General features: G+C 42.9%; 1 protein-coding gene across 1 annotated transcript in view; it reads right to left on the bottom strand.

Moving 5' to 3' along the window:
• Positions 1–16,180, bottom strand: part of CNGB3 (cyclic nucleotide gated channel subunit beta 3) — a 110,787-nt gene that overhangs the window by 80,352 nt on the left and 14,255 nt on the right. Inside the window, exon 3 of the mRNA XM_014581634.3 lies at positions 7,352–7,466. Within this exon, the coding sequence (XP_014437120.1) occupies positions 7,352–7,466 (115 nt within the window). The remainder of the gene's footprint in view (positions 1–7,351; positions 7,467–16,180) is intronic.

Genomic DNA, 16,180 nt, shown 5'->3' with positions numbered 1-16,180 from the left:
TCCAGGGAATAGAAGGGTGTGCTATCTGCCAGGTGCTAAGATAAGAGATGTGGAACTGAGGTTGAAGAGAATTATTAAGGGAGCAGGAAGGAATCCATTGATCATCCTTCATGTAGGAACAAATGATACGGCTAGATTCTCGCTGGAACGAATTAAGGGAGACTATGCTAGGCTGGGGAGGATGCTCAAGGAAATTGAGGCTCAGGTAATCTTTAGTGGGATTCTGCCTGTTCCTAGAGAAGGGCAACTAAGATGTGACAGGATTATGATGATCAATAGATGGCTTAGGCAGTGGTGCTATAAGGAGGGCTTTGGGATATATGGTCACTGGGAGGCATTTATGGACAGAGGACTGTTCTCTAGAGATGGACTTTACCTAAGTAGGGAGGAAAATCATAGAATCATAGAATAATAGGACTGGAAGGGACCTCGAGAGGTCATCGAGTCCAGCCCCCCGCTCTCAAGACAGGACCAAGCTCTGTCTACACCATCCCTGACAGATGTCTATCTAACCTGTTCTTAAATATCTCCAGAGAGGGAGATTCCACCACCTCCCTTGGCAATTTATTCCAGTATTTGACCACCCTGACAGTTAGGAATTTTTTCCTAATGTCTAATCTAAACCTCCCCTGCTGCACTTTAAGCCCATTACTCCTTGTCCTGTCCTCAGTAACCAAGAGGAACAAATTTTCTCCTTCCTCCTTGTGACACCCTTTTAGATATTTGAAAACCGCTATCATGTCCCCCCTTAATCTTCTTTTTTCCAAACTAAACAAGCCCAGTTCATGAAGCCTGGCTTCATAGGTCATGTTCTCTAAACCTTTAATCATTCTTGTCGCTCTTCTGTGTACCCTTTCCAATTTCTCCACATCTTTCTTGAAATGTGGCGCCCAGAACTGGACACAGTACTCCAGCGGAGGCCTAACTAGTGCAGAGTAGAGCGGCAGAATGACTTCATGAGTTTTGCTTACAACACACCTGTTGATACAACCTAGAATCATATTTGCTTTTTTTGCAACAGCATCACACTGTTGACTCATATTCAACTTGTGGTCCACTATGACCCCTAGATCCCTTTCCGCCATGCTCCTTCCTAGACAGTCGCTTCCCATTTTGTATATATGGAACTGATTGTTCCTTCCTAAGTGGAGCACTTTGCATTTCTCTTTATTAAACCTCATCCTGTTTACCTCTGACCATTTATCTAACTTGCTAAGGTCATTTTGAATTATGTCCCTATCCTCCAAAGAAGTTGCAACCCCACCCAGTTTGGTATCATCTGCAAACTTAATAAGCGTACTCTCTATCCCAATATCTACATCATTGATGAAGATATTGAACAGTACGGGTCCCAAAACAGACCCTTGCGGAACTCCACTTGTTATCCCTTTCCAGCAGGATTTAGCACTGTTAACAACAACTCTCTGACTACGGTTATCCAGCCAATTATGCACCCACCTTATCGTGGCCCTATCTAAGTTATATTTGCCTAGTTTATCAATAAGCATATCATGCGAGACCGTATCAAATGCCTTACTAAAGTCTAGGTATATGACATCCACCGCTTCTCCCTTATCCACAAGGCTCGTTATCCTATCAAAGAAAGCTATCAGATTAGTTTGGCATGACTTGTTCTTCACAAACCCATGCTGGCTATTCCCTATCACTTTATTACCTTCCAAGTGTTTGCATATGATTTCCTTAATTACCTGCTCCATTATCTTCCCTGGGACAGATGTTAAACTGACGTTAAAATAGACTTCTAGGATGGAGTCTGGCTCAACTTATTAAGAGAGCTTTAAACTAGGAATTTGGGGGAGACGGTTGGGAGATGCCCAGGTAATCTCTACGCCAGATTTTAACACTGAGAGGGAGGAAGACGAAGTAAGAAAGGATATAGCTGGGGGTAGGAGAATGAACATGAGGAAGGGTGGGGTGGATACTAGTCTAATAGGTCATATTGGAGGTATAACATCTGTGCCAAATTTGTGAATGAGGCAAAACAGCAAAAATTAAGATGTTTGTACACCAATGCGAGGAGCCTAGGTAACAAAAAGGAGGAACTAGAGCTATTGGTCCAGGAAGTGAAACCAGATATTATAGGAATAACAGAAACATGGTGGAATACTAGGCATGACTGGAGTATAGGTATTGAAGGGTATGTGCTGTTTAGGATAGACAGAAATAAGGATAAAGGTGGTGGAGTCGCATTGTATATCAAAGATGAGGTAGATTGTAAAGAAATAAAAAGTGATGGAATGGAGAAGACAGAGTCTGTTTGGGTAAAAGTCACATTGGGGAAGAAAACTATCAGATCCTCCCCTGGGATAGTGCTTGGGGTATGTTATAGACCACCAGGATCCAATTTGGATATGGATAGAGAGCTCTTTAATGTTTTTAATGAAGTAAATACTCATGGAAACTGTGTAATAATGGGAAATTTCAACTTTCCAGATATAGACTGGAGAACAAGTGCTATTAATAATAATAGGGCTCAGATTTTCCTAGATGTGATAGCTGATGAATTCCTGCATCAAGTAGTTGCTGAACCAACAAGGGGGGATGCTATTTTAGATTTGGTTTTGGTGAGTAGCGAGGACCTCATAGATGAAATGGTTGTAGGAGACAACCTTGGCTCGAGTGATCATGAGCTAATTCATTTTAAATTAAATGGAAGGATAAACAAAAATAAATCTGAGACGAGGGTTTTTGATTTCAAAAGGGCTAACTTTAGTAAATTAAGGAAATTAGTTAGAGAAGTTGATTGGACTAAAGAAATTATGGATTTTAAAGTGGAGGAGGCCTGGAATTATTTTAAGTTAAAGTTGCAGAAGCTGTCAGAAGCCTGTAGCCCTAGAAAAGGGAAAAAATTTATAGGCAGGTGTGTTAGACCAAGCTGGATGAGCAAGCATCTCAGAGAGGTGATTAAGAAAAAGCAGAAAGCATATAAGGAGTGGAAAATGGGAGGGATCAGTAAAGAAAGCTACCTTATTGAGGTTAGAGCATGTAGGGATAAAGTGAGAGGCTAAAAGTCAGGTAGAGTTGGACCTTGCAAAGGGAATTAAAACCAATAGTAAAAGGTTTTATAGGCATATAAATAGGAAAAAAACAAAAAAAGAAGAAGTAGGACCTCTAATTACTAAGGATGGAGTGGAGGTTAAGGATAATCTAGGAATGGCCCAATATTTGAACAAATACTTTGCTTCAGTCTTTAATGAGGCTAATGAAGAGCTTAGGGATAATGGTAAGTTAACAAATGGGACTAAAAATAAGGAGGTAGATATTACCATATCCGAGGTAAAAGCCAAACTTGAACAGCTTAATGGGAGTAAATTGGGGGGCCCAGATAATCTTCATCCAAGAATATTAAAGGAACTGGCACATGAACTTGCAAGTCCATTAGCAAAATTTTTTAATAAATCTCTAAACTCAGGGGTTGTACCATTTGACTGGAGAATTGCTAATATAGTTCCGATTTTTAAGAAAGGGGAAAAAAAGTGACCCGGGTAACTATAGGCCTTTTAGTTTGACATCTGTAGTATGTAAGATCCTGGAAAAATTTTTGAAGGAGAAAGTAGTTAAGAGACATTGAGGCTAATGGGCAATTTGGGACAAATTACAACATGGTTTTACAAAAGGTAGATCATGCCAAACCAACCTGATCTCCTTTTTTGAGAAAGTAACAGATTTTTTAGATAAAGGAAATGCAGTGGATCTAATCTACCTCGACTTTAGTAAGGCATTTGATACAGTACCACATGGGGAATTATTGGTTAAATTGGAAAAGATAGGGATTAATATGAAAGTTGAGAGGTGGATAAGCAACTTGTTACAGGGGAGACTACAGCGGGTCATATTGAAAGGTGAACTGTCAGGTTGGAGGAAGGTTAATAGCGGAGTTCCTCAGGGATCAGTTTTGGGGCCAATTTTATTTAATCTTTTTATTGCTGATCTTGGCACCAAAAGTGGAAGTGTCCTAATAAAATTTGTGGATGACACAAAGTTTGGAGCTATTGCCAATTCAGAAAAGGATCGGGATATCATACAGGAAGATCTGGATGATCTTGTAAATTGGAGTGATAGTAATAGGATGAAATTTAATAGTGAGAAGTGTAAGGTTATGCATTTAGGGATTAATAACAAGAATTTTAGTTATAAGCTGGGGACACATCAGTTGGAAGTAACAGAGGAGGAGAAGGACCTCGGAGTCCTGGTTGATTATAGAATGACTATGAGCCGCCATTGTGACATGGCCGTGAAAAAGGCTAATACGATCTTGGGATGTATTAGGCGAGGTATTTCCAGTAGGGATAAGGAGGTGTTAGTGCCATTATACAAGGCATTGGTGAGACCCCATTTGGAATACTGTGTGCAGTTCTGGTGTCCCATGTTTAAGAAGGATGAATTCAAACTGGAACAGGTAAAAAGAAGGGCCACTAGGATGATTCGAGGAATGGAAAACCTGTCTTATGAAAGGAGACTAAAGGAGCTTGGCTTGTTTACTTTAACCAAAAGAAGGCTGAGGGGAGACATGATTGCACTTTTTAAATATATTAGAGGGATAAATACCAGGGAGGGAGAGGAATTATTTAAGTTTAATACCAATGTGGACACAAGAACAAATGGATATAAGCTGGCTAGTAGGAAGTTTAGACTTGAGATTAGACGAAGGTTTCTAACCATTAGAGGAGTGAGGTTCTGGAACGGCCTTCCAAGGGAAGTAGTGGGGGCAAAAGATCTATCTGGTTTCAAGATTAAACTAGATGGGTTTATGAAGGGGATGGTTTTATGAGATAACATGATCTTGGTAACTAATTGACCATTCATTATCAGTGGGAAATAGGTCAATGGAGGGATTGTAGGAGTTACTATAGAGAACTTTCTGGGTGTCTGGCTGATGAGTCTTGCCCACATGCTAAGGGTTTAGCTGATCGCCATATTTGGGGTCGGGAAGGAATTTTCCTCCAGGGTAGATTGGCAGAGGCCCTGGAGGTTTTTTGCCTTCCTCTGTAGCATGGGGTACAGATCACAGCTGGAGGATTCTCTGCATCTTGGGGTCTTCAAAGTATTTAAAGGCTTCAATATCTGAGATATAGGTGAGAGGATTATTCTAGGAGGGGTGGGTGAGATTTTGTGGCCTGCACTGTGCAAGGGGTCAACTAGATGATCATAATGGTCCCTTCTGACCTTAAAGTCTACGATTCTATGAGTCTATGGTCATGAGCCAAAAAAGGTACAGCACTGACCAAATGTCAGGTGGAGCACGTCTGCATGGCTTTTGCATGCATGGGAGGTTGTGCCTGACTCTTTTTCTCTGTGGCCTGGAATTGAGATTGGAGAGCCTGCCCATCACAGATCTCTCTTAGGAAGGTACGACAGATTGAACCTTGCTAGTCCGGCACTCTCTGGTTGGGCAACATCCGTGGTCCAGCATGATTTTAGCTAGCTGGATGTCCACTTACCATGAGTGTGGCCAAATTTCCCACAGTCCCCTAAAGTTCGTTTACAGCCACCAGTTCTGACTCCCAGTGTTCTGCATTGTTATTTAGCTCTAATTTACCTCTAAATGGGTATGTCTACACTTGCATCCTCTTTCGAGAGAGGGATGCAAATGAAGACATTTGAAATTGCAAATAAAGCTGGGATTTAAATATCCTGCACTTCATTTGCATATTCACGTTATGGCGCTATTTTGAAATAACAGACACTATTAAGACGCAGTTATTTTGAGAGAGAACCATTCTCTCAAAATAACTGGTAAAACTCATTGTATGAGGAATAAGGGTTGTTTTGAGAGAAGGGTTTTCTCTCGAAATAACCGGTCTTAACAGCGTCTGTTATTTCAAAATAGCGCCATAACGTGAATATGCAAATGAAGTGCAGGATATTTAAATCCCGGCTTCATTTGCAATTTCGAATGTCTTCATTTCATCCCTCTCTCGAAAGAGGGTGCAAGTGTAGATATAGCCAATGTCTTCTAAGAACCTGGGAAGTGTTGGCAATGCTGCTAGACAATATTGACCTTCCTTGGTTCCACAAATTCTCTGGTTTGGCACCGGTCAGTTCCTAGGGGGACTGAACTAGAGAGGTTCAACCTGTACTCATGTCGTGGGAAAACAGAATAGTAAATGAAGAGTAAGGGAGCTCACACAGCTGGACATTTTAGAAAATATCATAAAAGGGGAATGCTCAGGCACAGGCCTACTGTTGGGTGAAGGGAGGGAGCAAAGGGGCGAACTCTCCCATGGTCCAGTGAGTCAAAAGGGTCCAAGGCTCCTGGCCACTGCTGCTGCAGCAGCCAAAGACCCAGGCCTTTTAAACTGGAGCCGGAGCCCCAGGTGGTGCACTCCAGGTGGCACTGAAGGGCTGGTGGGGGGAAGCTAGTCCTAGTTGTGTTCCTTCTGCTTGAGACCCTGCCCTTTCTGGGAGCATAGAGACACCCCCTACCTTGCTTAGGAGCCTGGCAATTTTGTCACTCTCCTCACTCAGGGATTTGGGACACATACTCCGTATCAAAGATGGGATTCATGCTGGCCAACTCTTGGCCCCTGAATTGGGGTTCTGACTGGACTCTCCTATGTGTCAGTGGCTCAGGAGGAACTGAGATCTACAGTAATTCAATGGGGACAGCAAATTGCTCTTATCAGTACTTGAATTTCAAGTGAGATGGGTGGGAATAGCTAGATTAACATACCGCATGCAGGAGAAGTTATCAAAGGTGCATGATACATGAGAAATTTTGTTTGTGGTGGCATGCTGATGGCTGTCATAGAATCCCATGAGATAACAGTAATATATTCAGGTTTTTATATTGTGTCATTACCATGGTATCCAAGGGTCTAATAGAGAATTGTAATGTAATAGGCTTGGAAGGATTCGATTTTTATCAGTAAATGTCAATTTCACTATACACACACAAATCAACCAACCAAAATATTTCCATTGATATTTGGAATGTACAAAGCAAAATACTGCTTGAACACTCATTAGTTTGATTTAAGGTTATTTACTTTGTCAATATCATATTTATACAATCTGTGTTTTAACGGTATGAAATTTTAATTCTTTTGAATCTAAATGTCTATCATTAAATAATTATTGGCTAACCCGCCAGACTTTCCCTCAAGTGTGAAATATAAATAAAATGAGGAAAAAAACTTTAAAACCATACTTTTGTGCCACTCTGACCATTGAAATGGATAACATTAAAAATGCTTAAAGAAACATCCAATCAATTAGAATTAAAAATAAAAATCAAATTCTGCCAGATCTATATACAGGACACAGCAATGCAAAGTTATTATCACATATCAAGAAGAAACACTGATGATCATTTATAGTAATTACTTACTTAGAATCATCATCTTTCCCATTTTTGGGCTGTTGGCTCTGTTTTGTTTTAGTTGAGTCTGCAGATTTTTCAGTCTTTAGGGACATAGGTGATTTTGCAGAAGCTATATCTGCATCTGAAACAGACAGTAATATTTAAATAAATATTTTAAAACAGCTAATAACAAAAGGGCATTTTAGCTGCTATTGCTGCTTTTATGGCCAAGTCCACAAGTTATATATTTGTGAGCCTGAATTATCTGAACAACTTCCTGCCTAGATTTGATTTAATACCAGTTACCCCAATGATGTATCCTGTGGAAGAGGTGTATCATAGGCATTTATCAGTATAGCTTTGATGGAAGCTCTCAAACAACTATCAGTGAATGGTGAATTCAAACAACTAGGACTCATTCAGTGTTATAAGATGGTTGTGTATGTATGACCATTGGATCATAATACTTTGGAAAAAATCCAGGATGATAAAACAAAGAGCAGATTCCAGCTGACTTCTTTGCTGCTGCATGGTTCCTGTATGGAAAATTCATACAAATGTATTTGGTTCTTAAATTAATCTTCTGTTGCCTTATTTTGCACAATAGGTTGAAATATCACCAAAAATGTACACCTGCAGAGTGTTCTCGTATTTAAAGAAAAACTGATTTTACAATGTACTTAGTTTTAAAAGGAGAGTAGTAAGGAAATTGAGTTAGGAATTACATAGGAAAAAGTTCAAGGGGACTTACAATATGCATACATAAAAGCAAAGCCTTTCTCTAATTACTCTTAGTTGATATTTTAATTTTCATACTGAAAAATCATCTGACAATGAGCACAATCCCAATCTTAATAAATACTGTAAGTGCAATATAATAGGGGAAATTTTTGGCAGTTATATCATAACAAATCTGGAGGACTTCTTGTGTACATACAGTATTTCAATTTTAAAATTCAAGGGAGCAGAGGAGAAAAAGTGAAGCTACACATAATCTTTAAATAATGTTAATCTCTGTGTATTGGAGCCATTGTTCATCAGTTTGGCTTGTCAGAGGTGCACAGGCATTCACTGCAGTGAACTGTTGTGTTGAGCCACAAAGCTATTGTTTGCTAGAGTATTTGAAAGGAAGCCCTAATGTAGGAAAGTAGGCCAGTTTGGTGACTGTAAAAGCTGCGGAACTAGACCGCAGTATGACATTTACTGATCAGCAAACCTCATCTTAACAGAAGAAGAGTCTGGCATACCACAGTTGTACACAAGGCATTTTAATGTAATAGATCATTTTAAAATGTACATTCACAATTTAACAAGCAAGAGAAAAACTGTGCATGAAGTCTAAGCAAGTTGCTCTCTGAGTTGCTGCCTAGGGGTTCTCTTGAGGCCAGACCTACAAAAGGATTTAAGAATCTCAGTCTTGCTTTTATACACCTACTGTGATCCACAACCCTTCCCCCACACAGATGCTGCCTCACACAGACATCTAAACTCCCTTGACATGTAAACTTTTATTGTAAAAGCTCTGTAGGCATCTCAGTTTTTCCATCAGGGCCTGCATGCTGTTGCCTCACTCTAGGAAGAACAAGTATCTAAACACTAGCATGATTGCAAACCAGGGGAATATAGGTGTTCCTCTGCTTTTCTTGTCTACAGGTCCTGTCTGTAGCCACACTCAGAGGCTGCCTAACTCCACACACAATCTCTGGAGAAGGGGACAACCCCCGTTACAATCCAATGGTTAGTGTACTCACCCAGGGTCTGGAAGACCCTAGCTCTGTTCTCCCCACATTTGAAAAGGGATTATCAACCGGCATTTTCCACTGCTCAGGTAAGTGTCCTAGCCGCGGGAGTAGTCTGAAAGAGGAATCTCTCAGCTATCTCTTGTGGAAGCTGTTTCACTTTAATTGAACCCAGAGAGTGAGAATCAGTTTTCCAATCACTTCTCAGAGTGAAGAGCTGAACTGAGATCTCATGTTTTGCTAGGTAAGTCCAGTAACCTGTGGGAGAAAGACGGGTCCTGCTTCCTGGGTCTGTTTTGTGTGGACTGGGTAGGTACTTAACTTCTCACGAGAAATAACGTAGTCATCTAAACTGTTCCTCTCCAGGGGAAGGTTCTTGACTGTGAATTACAAGCTGAAACAGGCACCTCTCTGCAGCTTGCATTTAGGAGCTGAATTCAGTGAGGAGGGTGGACTTTAGTACACACTCCTTTCTGCAGTGGTTAGCTCAGGTAGCTCTCTACCTAGCACACTAGCTTTTTGAGGATGTTTTTAGGGGGCAGATTTTAAAAGTATTTAGGCACTAATGGAACTTTGAAAACTCATTCATTTCAACGTGTGTTAGGTGCCTAGGTGGCTTTGAAAATACTGCAAGATGCCTATTTTTTCTTTTAAATCAGGCCCTAAATGCCTATCTTTCCTTATGTATTGCATAGGGAGTTGATGTGCCTAATTCAGGCTAAGTGTTTTAGTGATTTTTCTAGGCATCTAAACATCCATTTGTGGATCTAGACCTGAGTTCCAGGGCTTTCTGTGAATACTGAAAAGCTGGAGGGCCAGGGGACTGAAGGGTACCTTCCCCCATGCAGAGGCACAACTTACACGCAACAAAGATCACAGAGGGAATAAGTGATCTAATTGACATTCACAGATTCCAAGGCCAGAGAAGGGACCATTGTGATTATCTAATCTTACCTCCTGTATAACACAGTCATAGAACTTCCCCGAAATTATTCCGAAAGTAGATAATTTAAACATTCAACTAGATTAAGAATTCAGTGATGGAGAATCCACCATTACCCTTCATAAATGGTTCCAAAGGTTAGTTACTCTCACTCTTAACTTACACTTGTTTTCCAGTCTGAATTTCCTTTCAACTTCTACTGGACTGTTATATCTTTCTCTGCTAGAGTGGACAGCTTGTTATTAAATACTAGTGGACTTACCTAGCATTGCCCGGGTCCTTCAGGGTAGGGCCTTGGGGATATAGGGTAAGGGGGGCTGGAGGCTAGTGGCTTGTTTTCCCCCCACCCCCCGACCTCCCTCCACCACCACAAGCCTATTCTCTTCCCCCCAGGCCTCCCCAGCCCTCCAGGTGCCTGTTCTCTCCCCCCAGCCTACCAGAGGTCTGCTCTGCCCCGCAGCTTACCAGAGGCCTGTTCTCTTCCCCCACTCTGGTGCTGCAACCGAAGACTAGGAGGGGGGAAAGAGTTTGAGACAAGGGGGCTACTTACTGGTGTTCTGGTGTAACCCACACACCTTGTGTGGTTCACTGTCCCATGTAGTGGCACTTAGACCCTGACAGTGAGAGATAAGAATAAGGGAGCTCTACAGCCTAAGCTGAGAGCCTGCTGGCTTTATAGCTCAAACAAGCAAGATGGCAGAGGTCCAATCCTGCTGGCCACTCCCATGGTGATATGACTGCCCCAGTAGACACTTTGCAGGGTAGCTCTCCCCTGTGGGCTTGCTCACCCAGATGGCCACTCTCATAGGGTACGTCTAAACTACATGGCCACGTCGATGGAGCCATGTAGATTAGACAGATAGGCAAAGGCAAATGAAGCTGCGATTTAAATGATCGCGGCTTCATTTAAATTTACATGGCTGCCATGCTGAGCCAACAAACAGCTGATCAGCTGTTTGTCGGCTCAGCGCGCTAGTCTGGATGCTCCCCTGCCAACATCAAAGCCCTTTGTCGGCAGCCCTGGAAAACCTCATCCCACGAGGAATAATGGGGCTGCCAACAAAGGGCTTTGAGGTCGGCAGGGGAGCGTCCAGACTAGCGCGCTGAGCTGACAAACAGCTGATCAGCTGTTTGTCGGCTCAGCGTGGCAGCCATGTAAATTTAAATGAAGCCGCGATCATTTAAATCGTGGCTTAATTTGCCTTTGCCTATCTGTCTAATCTACATGGCTCCATCGACGGAGCCATGTAGTTTAGACATACCCATACTGTGTCCCTCTGAACAGCAGCCCCTCCCTTTGCATGCTATGGAAAACTGTCCTTTTCCTGGCACTTCTGATTGTCCTGGCACAACCAAACCTTCACCTTGATATAAGTTAGAAGAAGAGAAAGCTGCATACCAAATTTGGTGGTCCTCATGCTTACTGTTTAGGAGGAATTTTTAAAGAAATGGACTTACAGACAGACAGACTCTCTTTCTGTATATCTCTTGCTCTCTAGATATATTTGCTAAGCTATTTTGGAATAATGTTAGTTATTCTGAAACAACACTGCTGTGTTAGACACACCCTAAGAGGCCCTACTACAAACACACATGTTGATGATGTTTCCCTGTTAGCCATAGCATTTTGCAATTTATCTGTTAGCCAGTTGTTAATGTCTTTAAAGAGAACATATTCTTGTGAGAACATGGCAGATTCTGTCTCTAATCTTTCTTCCATTACTGTGAGGTTCACATTTTTGATAATTTTTCAGAAATAAAACCTCATATACAAAATTTCTTCCGAACCTATTGACTATGATCCAAAGGTTGTTTGTTTACCTTTTACTAGGAGCATAAGATGACTTCTGGGGGACAACACCCATTCATTCTAATGATACATATATTAAAATAGACTCAACTGCCTAGCTGATAGGAAATTTTCTGTCCAAATTTAATTTATTTTTAATGGAAAATAGATAATGTGTCAAAGAAAATTGACATTTCCAAGAAAAATGTTATTTAAAATATCAACAATCTGAAATTTTTGGCCAATTAACAAAACCCTGAAATTGTGATGAATGCTTTCCTCCACACATTCCCCCATTTTTATTGAACCTTTTGTGTGGGGGGCAAGTAGATAGGCTGAGCTCTTGGGAAATGGGCATTTCCCAAATAATTTTGATTTGGTTTCCTAAAACAAACAGGATAACTGTTTGTATGGATTAGTGTTTAGAGCTTTTGCATCTGAGCATGAGCCTAAGTATTTCCAGAACGAGTGAACTTGTGACATTGGGGTATGTCTAGACTGTACTCCAGTGCAAGGGATGTGTCTTGCAACATTATAGCTGCTGTCATTGGAACAAGCTGTTAAAACATTTGCTCATGTCTTGTGGAAATTACAGACAGATACTAACAATCTCATGACACTTCTTGCAAGGAGGTAAAATTAGCTTAGTAACCTAGTCACTATTGCCCTTTCTAATAAAACTTTACAAAACTAGCTACCCCATAAACTATATGTTCATCCCTTTCCCAGCCCCCACTGCTCAAGGTAGGCCAAACCAGAGTGTATGTAGGGTAGCCAGGCCTCTGGTTTTCGACTGAACACCTGGTTGCAAATGGACCCTGCTGGCTCCGGTGAGTGGTGCAACAGGACTAACACAGGCTCCCTGCCTGCCTGATTGCACACGGCTCCTGGAAATGGTGGCATCTCTCCGCTCTGGCTCCTAGGCGCAGGGACAGCCTGGGTGTTAAGTGCACTCTCCTCTGACTCTGCAGTTCCCTTTGGGCAAGAAAATTGCTCCGAACAATCTGGCAGCGCCTCTTCCTAGGAGCCCAAGGGACATGCTGCTGCTTCTGGGACTCACCTGGGGTAAGCACTGCTGGGAGCCTCTGCCCCAGTCCTGAGCACCCTCCTGTACCCCAACCCCCTCATCCCCAGCACCACAGCAGAGCCTGCACCCCCAGCTGGAGTCTTCAACCTCTCCCATACCCTACCCCTTGGCCCAGTCCAGAGTCAGTTCCTAAACTCCAAGCCCCTTGGCCACAGCACAGAGCCCACTCCAAACTCCCAACCAGCCCACTGAGAATGGGTGAACGAGCCAGGGAAGGGGAGAGTGAGTGACAGAGGAAGGGAGGAGGCAATGAGTGGGAAGTGGGGCTTCAGAAGGGGTGGGCTTTGGGGAAGGAATGAGAAAGAGGATAGGACAAGGGTTGTTGATTTTCAAAAAGTTGGTAACTCTAAGAGCACTAGACTCTCTGAATTTCCTGTTTTCTATTAGCTGTGCAAAAAGGATGCATTAGAGCTGCCACAGGCCTTGCTTTCACTTACAGGTGTGGTCAGATAAAGCTACGATTGCCCCAGAATACAAGAGACAGAAAAGTGTCTTAAAAGTGAGCTAGGAAATGCAAGAACTCAGAGAGTCAGCTGTGGCTGAGTGGGTTAATAGAGGCCTTGTTTGCCTCGAAATGTCACTGTACTGCTAGTAACTAACATCACTCAGGAAAGGCCTATGGTAGGTGTGAAAGGTATAATATTAAAGCCAAACTTTATTTGGTGTTTGTGTACCTAAAGTGCACACTTGGCAGGGTGGAGGTGGAAGTCCAAGCTGAGTGTTATGGTCCCCTGGGGCAGGTTCCAGATGGAAAGGTGTGTCAGAAAGGATTTGATACAGGGTTTCTGAGCTGCGTTGATCATGAGCCTTATACTGCACAGTGTATGGGTATGCCTCAGTGCCTAGTGCAGCTGCAGCATGGTGCTCCTCTGGCATGGATTAGGAATCTGGTTTCTGGCCAGAGCCCTAGGGCTGAACTGGAAGCATAGAGAGGGCACTGACATCATACCCACCCTCTGGTTTGTGTGACCCAGGGCCACAGCACCCAGGTCAAGTTTAAAGTGGAACGTCCCTGTCTAGTAGGTTGGAGAGTGCTTCCTCACTGCACTGGTTGATTAGTTTAATAAGTTGAGGACTCTGCTTTCAGCCATGTTCTGGATGGTGGGTCTCATTGATTCCATGGTTCATGGCCCTTCATCTTCTGCTAGATAAATAGGCACAGACATAGCCAAATTCTCTCCCTCCCCCCATTCACACCAGAATAATCCCAGTGACTTCCATGGAGTTGTTTCTCTGAGGTTTGTTGCAGAAGGGAGCTTGGAGTAGGGACCAGGGTACAGGAGAGGTGTGGGATCTGGGAGGGAGTTTGGATGAGGAAGGGGTTGTGACATAGGGCAGGGGATTAGGGTGCAGAGTCTGGGAGTGGGTACAGATGCAGGATAGGGCAGAGAGTTTGAATTACGTGGGGTAGAGGGGTAGGAGTGGGAGGGGGCAGAGGGTTGGGAAAGAGAAAGGCTGGGGTGCCAGAGGCAGGCTCCAGCTGGGAAATGCTTACCTGGGTAACTCCTGAACAGCAGCCTAGCAGGTTTTCTGCCTTCCATGCCCCAGCAGGCTGGTTCAGAGCAGCCGCCAAAGGAGTGGGGGAAAGGGCACGTGCATCTGTGAACAGCTACAAGCCCAAGGGGAGGGAAAGGAGGTATTCCATGTGATGCCTATACTTCAAACAGGCAGCTCCCATTGGCCAGAAACTGGCCAATGGGAGCTGCAAGATTGTGCTAGAGGCATGGGTCCAGTACACAAAGCCTCCCTGCACCCCCTGGGAGGGCTCAAAGCTGTTCACTGACAAACAGGGCCCCACAGCTCGCTTTTCTGAATGGCGTGCATGAAGGAGGGGCAGGCAGGGGCCTCACTGAGGCTCCTGCTATGCCTGTGGGTCATATCCAGCTGGTTGATGGGCTGGATTTGGCCCATGGGCTGGATTTTGCCTCACCTTGTTGTAGAGGCTTTGCGGGGAAGTCTGGTCTGCCTTTACCTATTCTGTGGTGAAAGGTTTTCAGGGCTCTCAGCCTGACTCTTGCCATGGATAACAAATTCAAACAAAAAGAAAAATATTTAATGTTCATCTCTTTATGTTACTATGGATCCCTTAGCCTCAAACAAAAACCCAAACAGCTTCATCAAGATAACTAGACAGAAGGTGGAATGTGGCCAGGAAAGTTACATGACAGTCCATGAATTGCAATATATTCTTGAATTTAGGTCTCCTACATAACTTTTACAAACTGCCTTTATCTAAGGGAAATAATTACTAACATCCAATCTGGGTTAAATGAGTTCAGAAAGGCTGCCTGCCAAAGGGCCACCTGCTATTTGCCACCCACTAGGAACTGGCTTTATTAGTAAGCATTTGGTCAAAGTGCAGCTGCAGATTCCATGATGATAATGACATTGTATTTGTTCTCCTCCCCTTTTGTACTCCAGTGGAGATGACGCTGACCACCTGTTGCAGGAACTAGCTAGAGCAGCCAAAAGATTTCCTCACATAAGTACAGCACAACGAGCATATTTGATATCACCCTGCTCCTCTTTCATTTAGTTTCCTAAAACATTTTTTTTCTGACTCTGCATTTGACTACTTTGGAAAGCATAGGAATGGCTACTTTGCCAGCCCTTCCGTTTCTTTTGATTTTTGTTGTCATCCTGCCATATTGTCAAACACTGGAATTCAAAAATTGTGCTTTTAAAATCAGGGGTTTTAATTAAAACAATCTGTTATAAATCCTTTTTGTTTGCGTTAGTCATTTGAGCCATCAGGGTTCACATTTTCAAGTTGTTTTCCCCTCTGTAGCTAAAAAGGTTAAAATGTATGGGGTTTTTTTTAAATGAAAATGTTACATGAAGACATGGCTCCAGGAGCTGGGGCTTAAATAGAAGCTCAAAATATTGTGGAACTAGTCATAAAATGAAAAGATGGCAACATTGTGTGTAGTTTAAACACTTCATAAGGACCATTGCTACCTCTGCACAGCGCACGGCCCAGTGGGGCCCTGTTCCTGTTTAGAGCTCTCAGGCGCTACACAGTATTATCACTAATAAGAAGTCCAGCTTTCAGGGTTCTGTTGCCACTGGTCTCAGGGGAGGTTTAATGTGTAGGCAAACTCTTTGGGCATCACATGGTTAGGGCATCACTGCTGTCACAACCACTTCCCCTCGTTTGTTAGGGATTCACTCCTGAACACAAACAATGCCTGGCAAAATGAAGTGTGGGCCATCATCCCTCAACTCTTTAGACTCAGAAGGCTCATTTCATCCTCAGAGCTCCGAGAAATTTGACTTATAAGTAGGAAAAAAGTTCTAG

The sequence above is a fragment of the Pelodiscus sinensis genome, chromosome 2 (assembly GCF_049634645.1).
Source record: "Pelodiscus sinensis isolate JC-2024 chromosome 2, ASM4963464v1, whole genome shotgun sequence".
Classification (NCBI taxonomy): domain Eukaryota; kingdom Metazoa; phylum Chordata; order Testudines; family Trionychidae; genus Pelodiscus; species Pelodiscus sinensis.
Note: the sequence above shows the minus strand (reverse complement) of the source record. Positions and strands in the feature narration are given on the sequence as shown.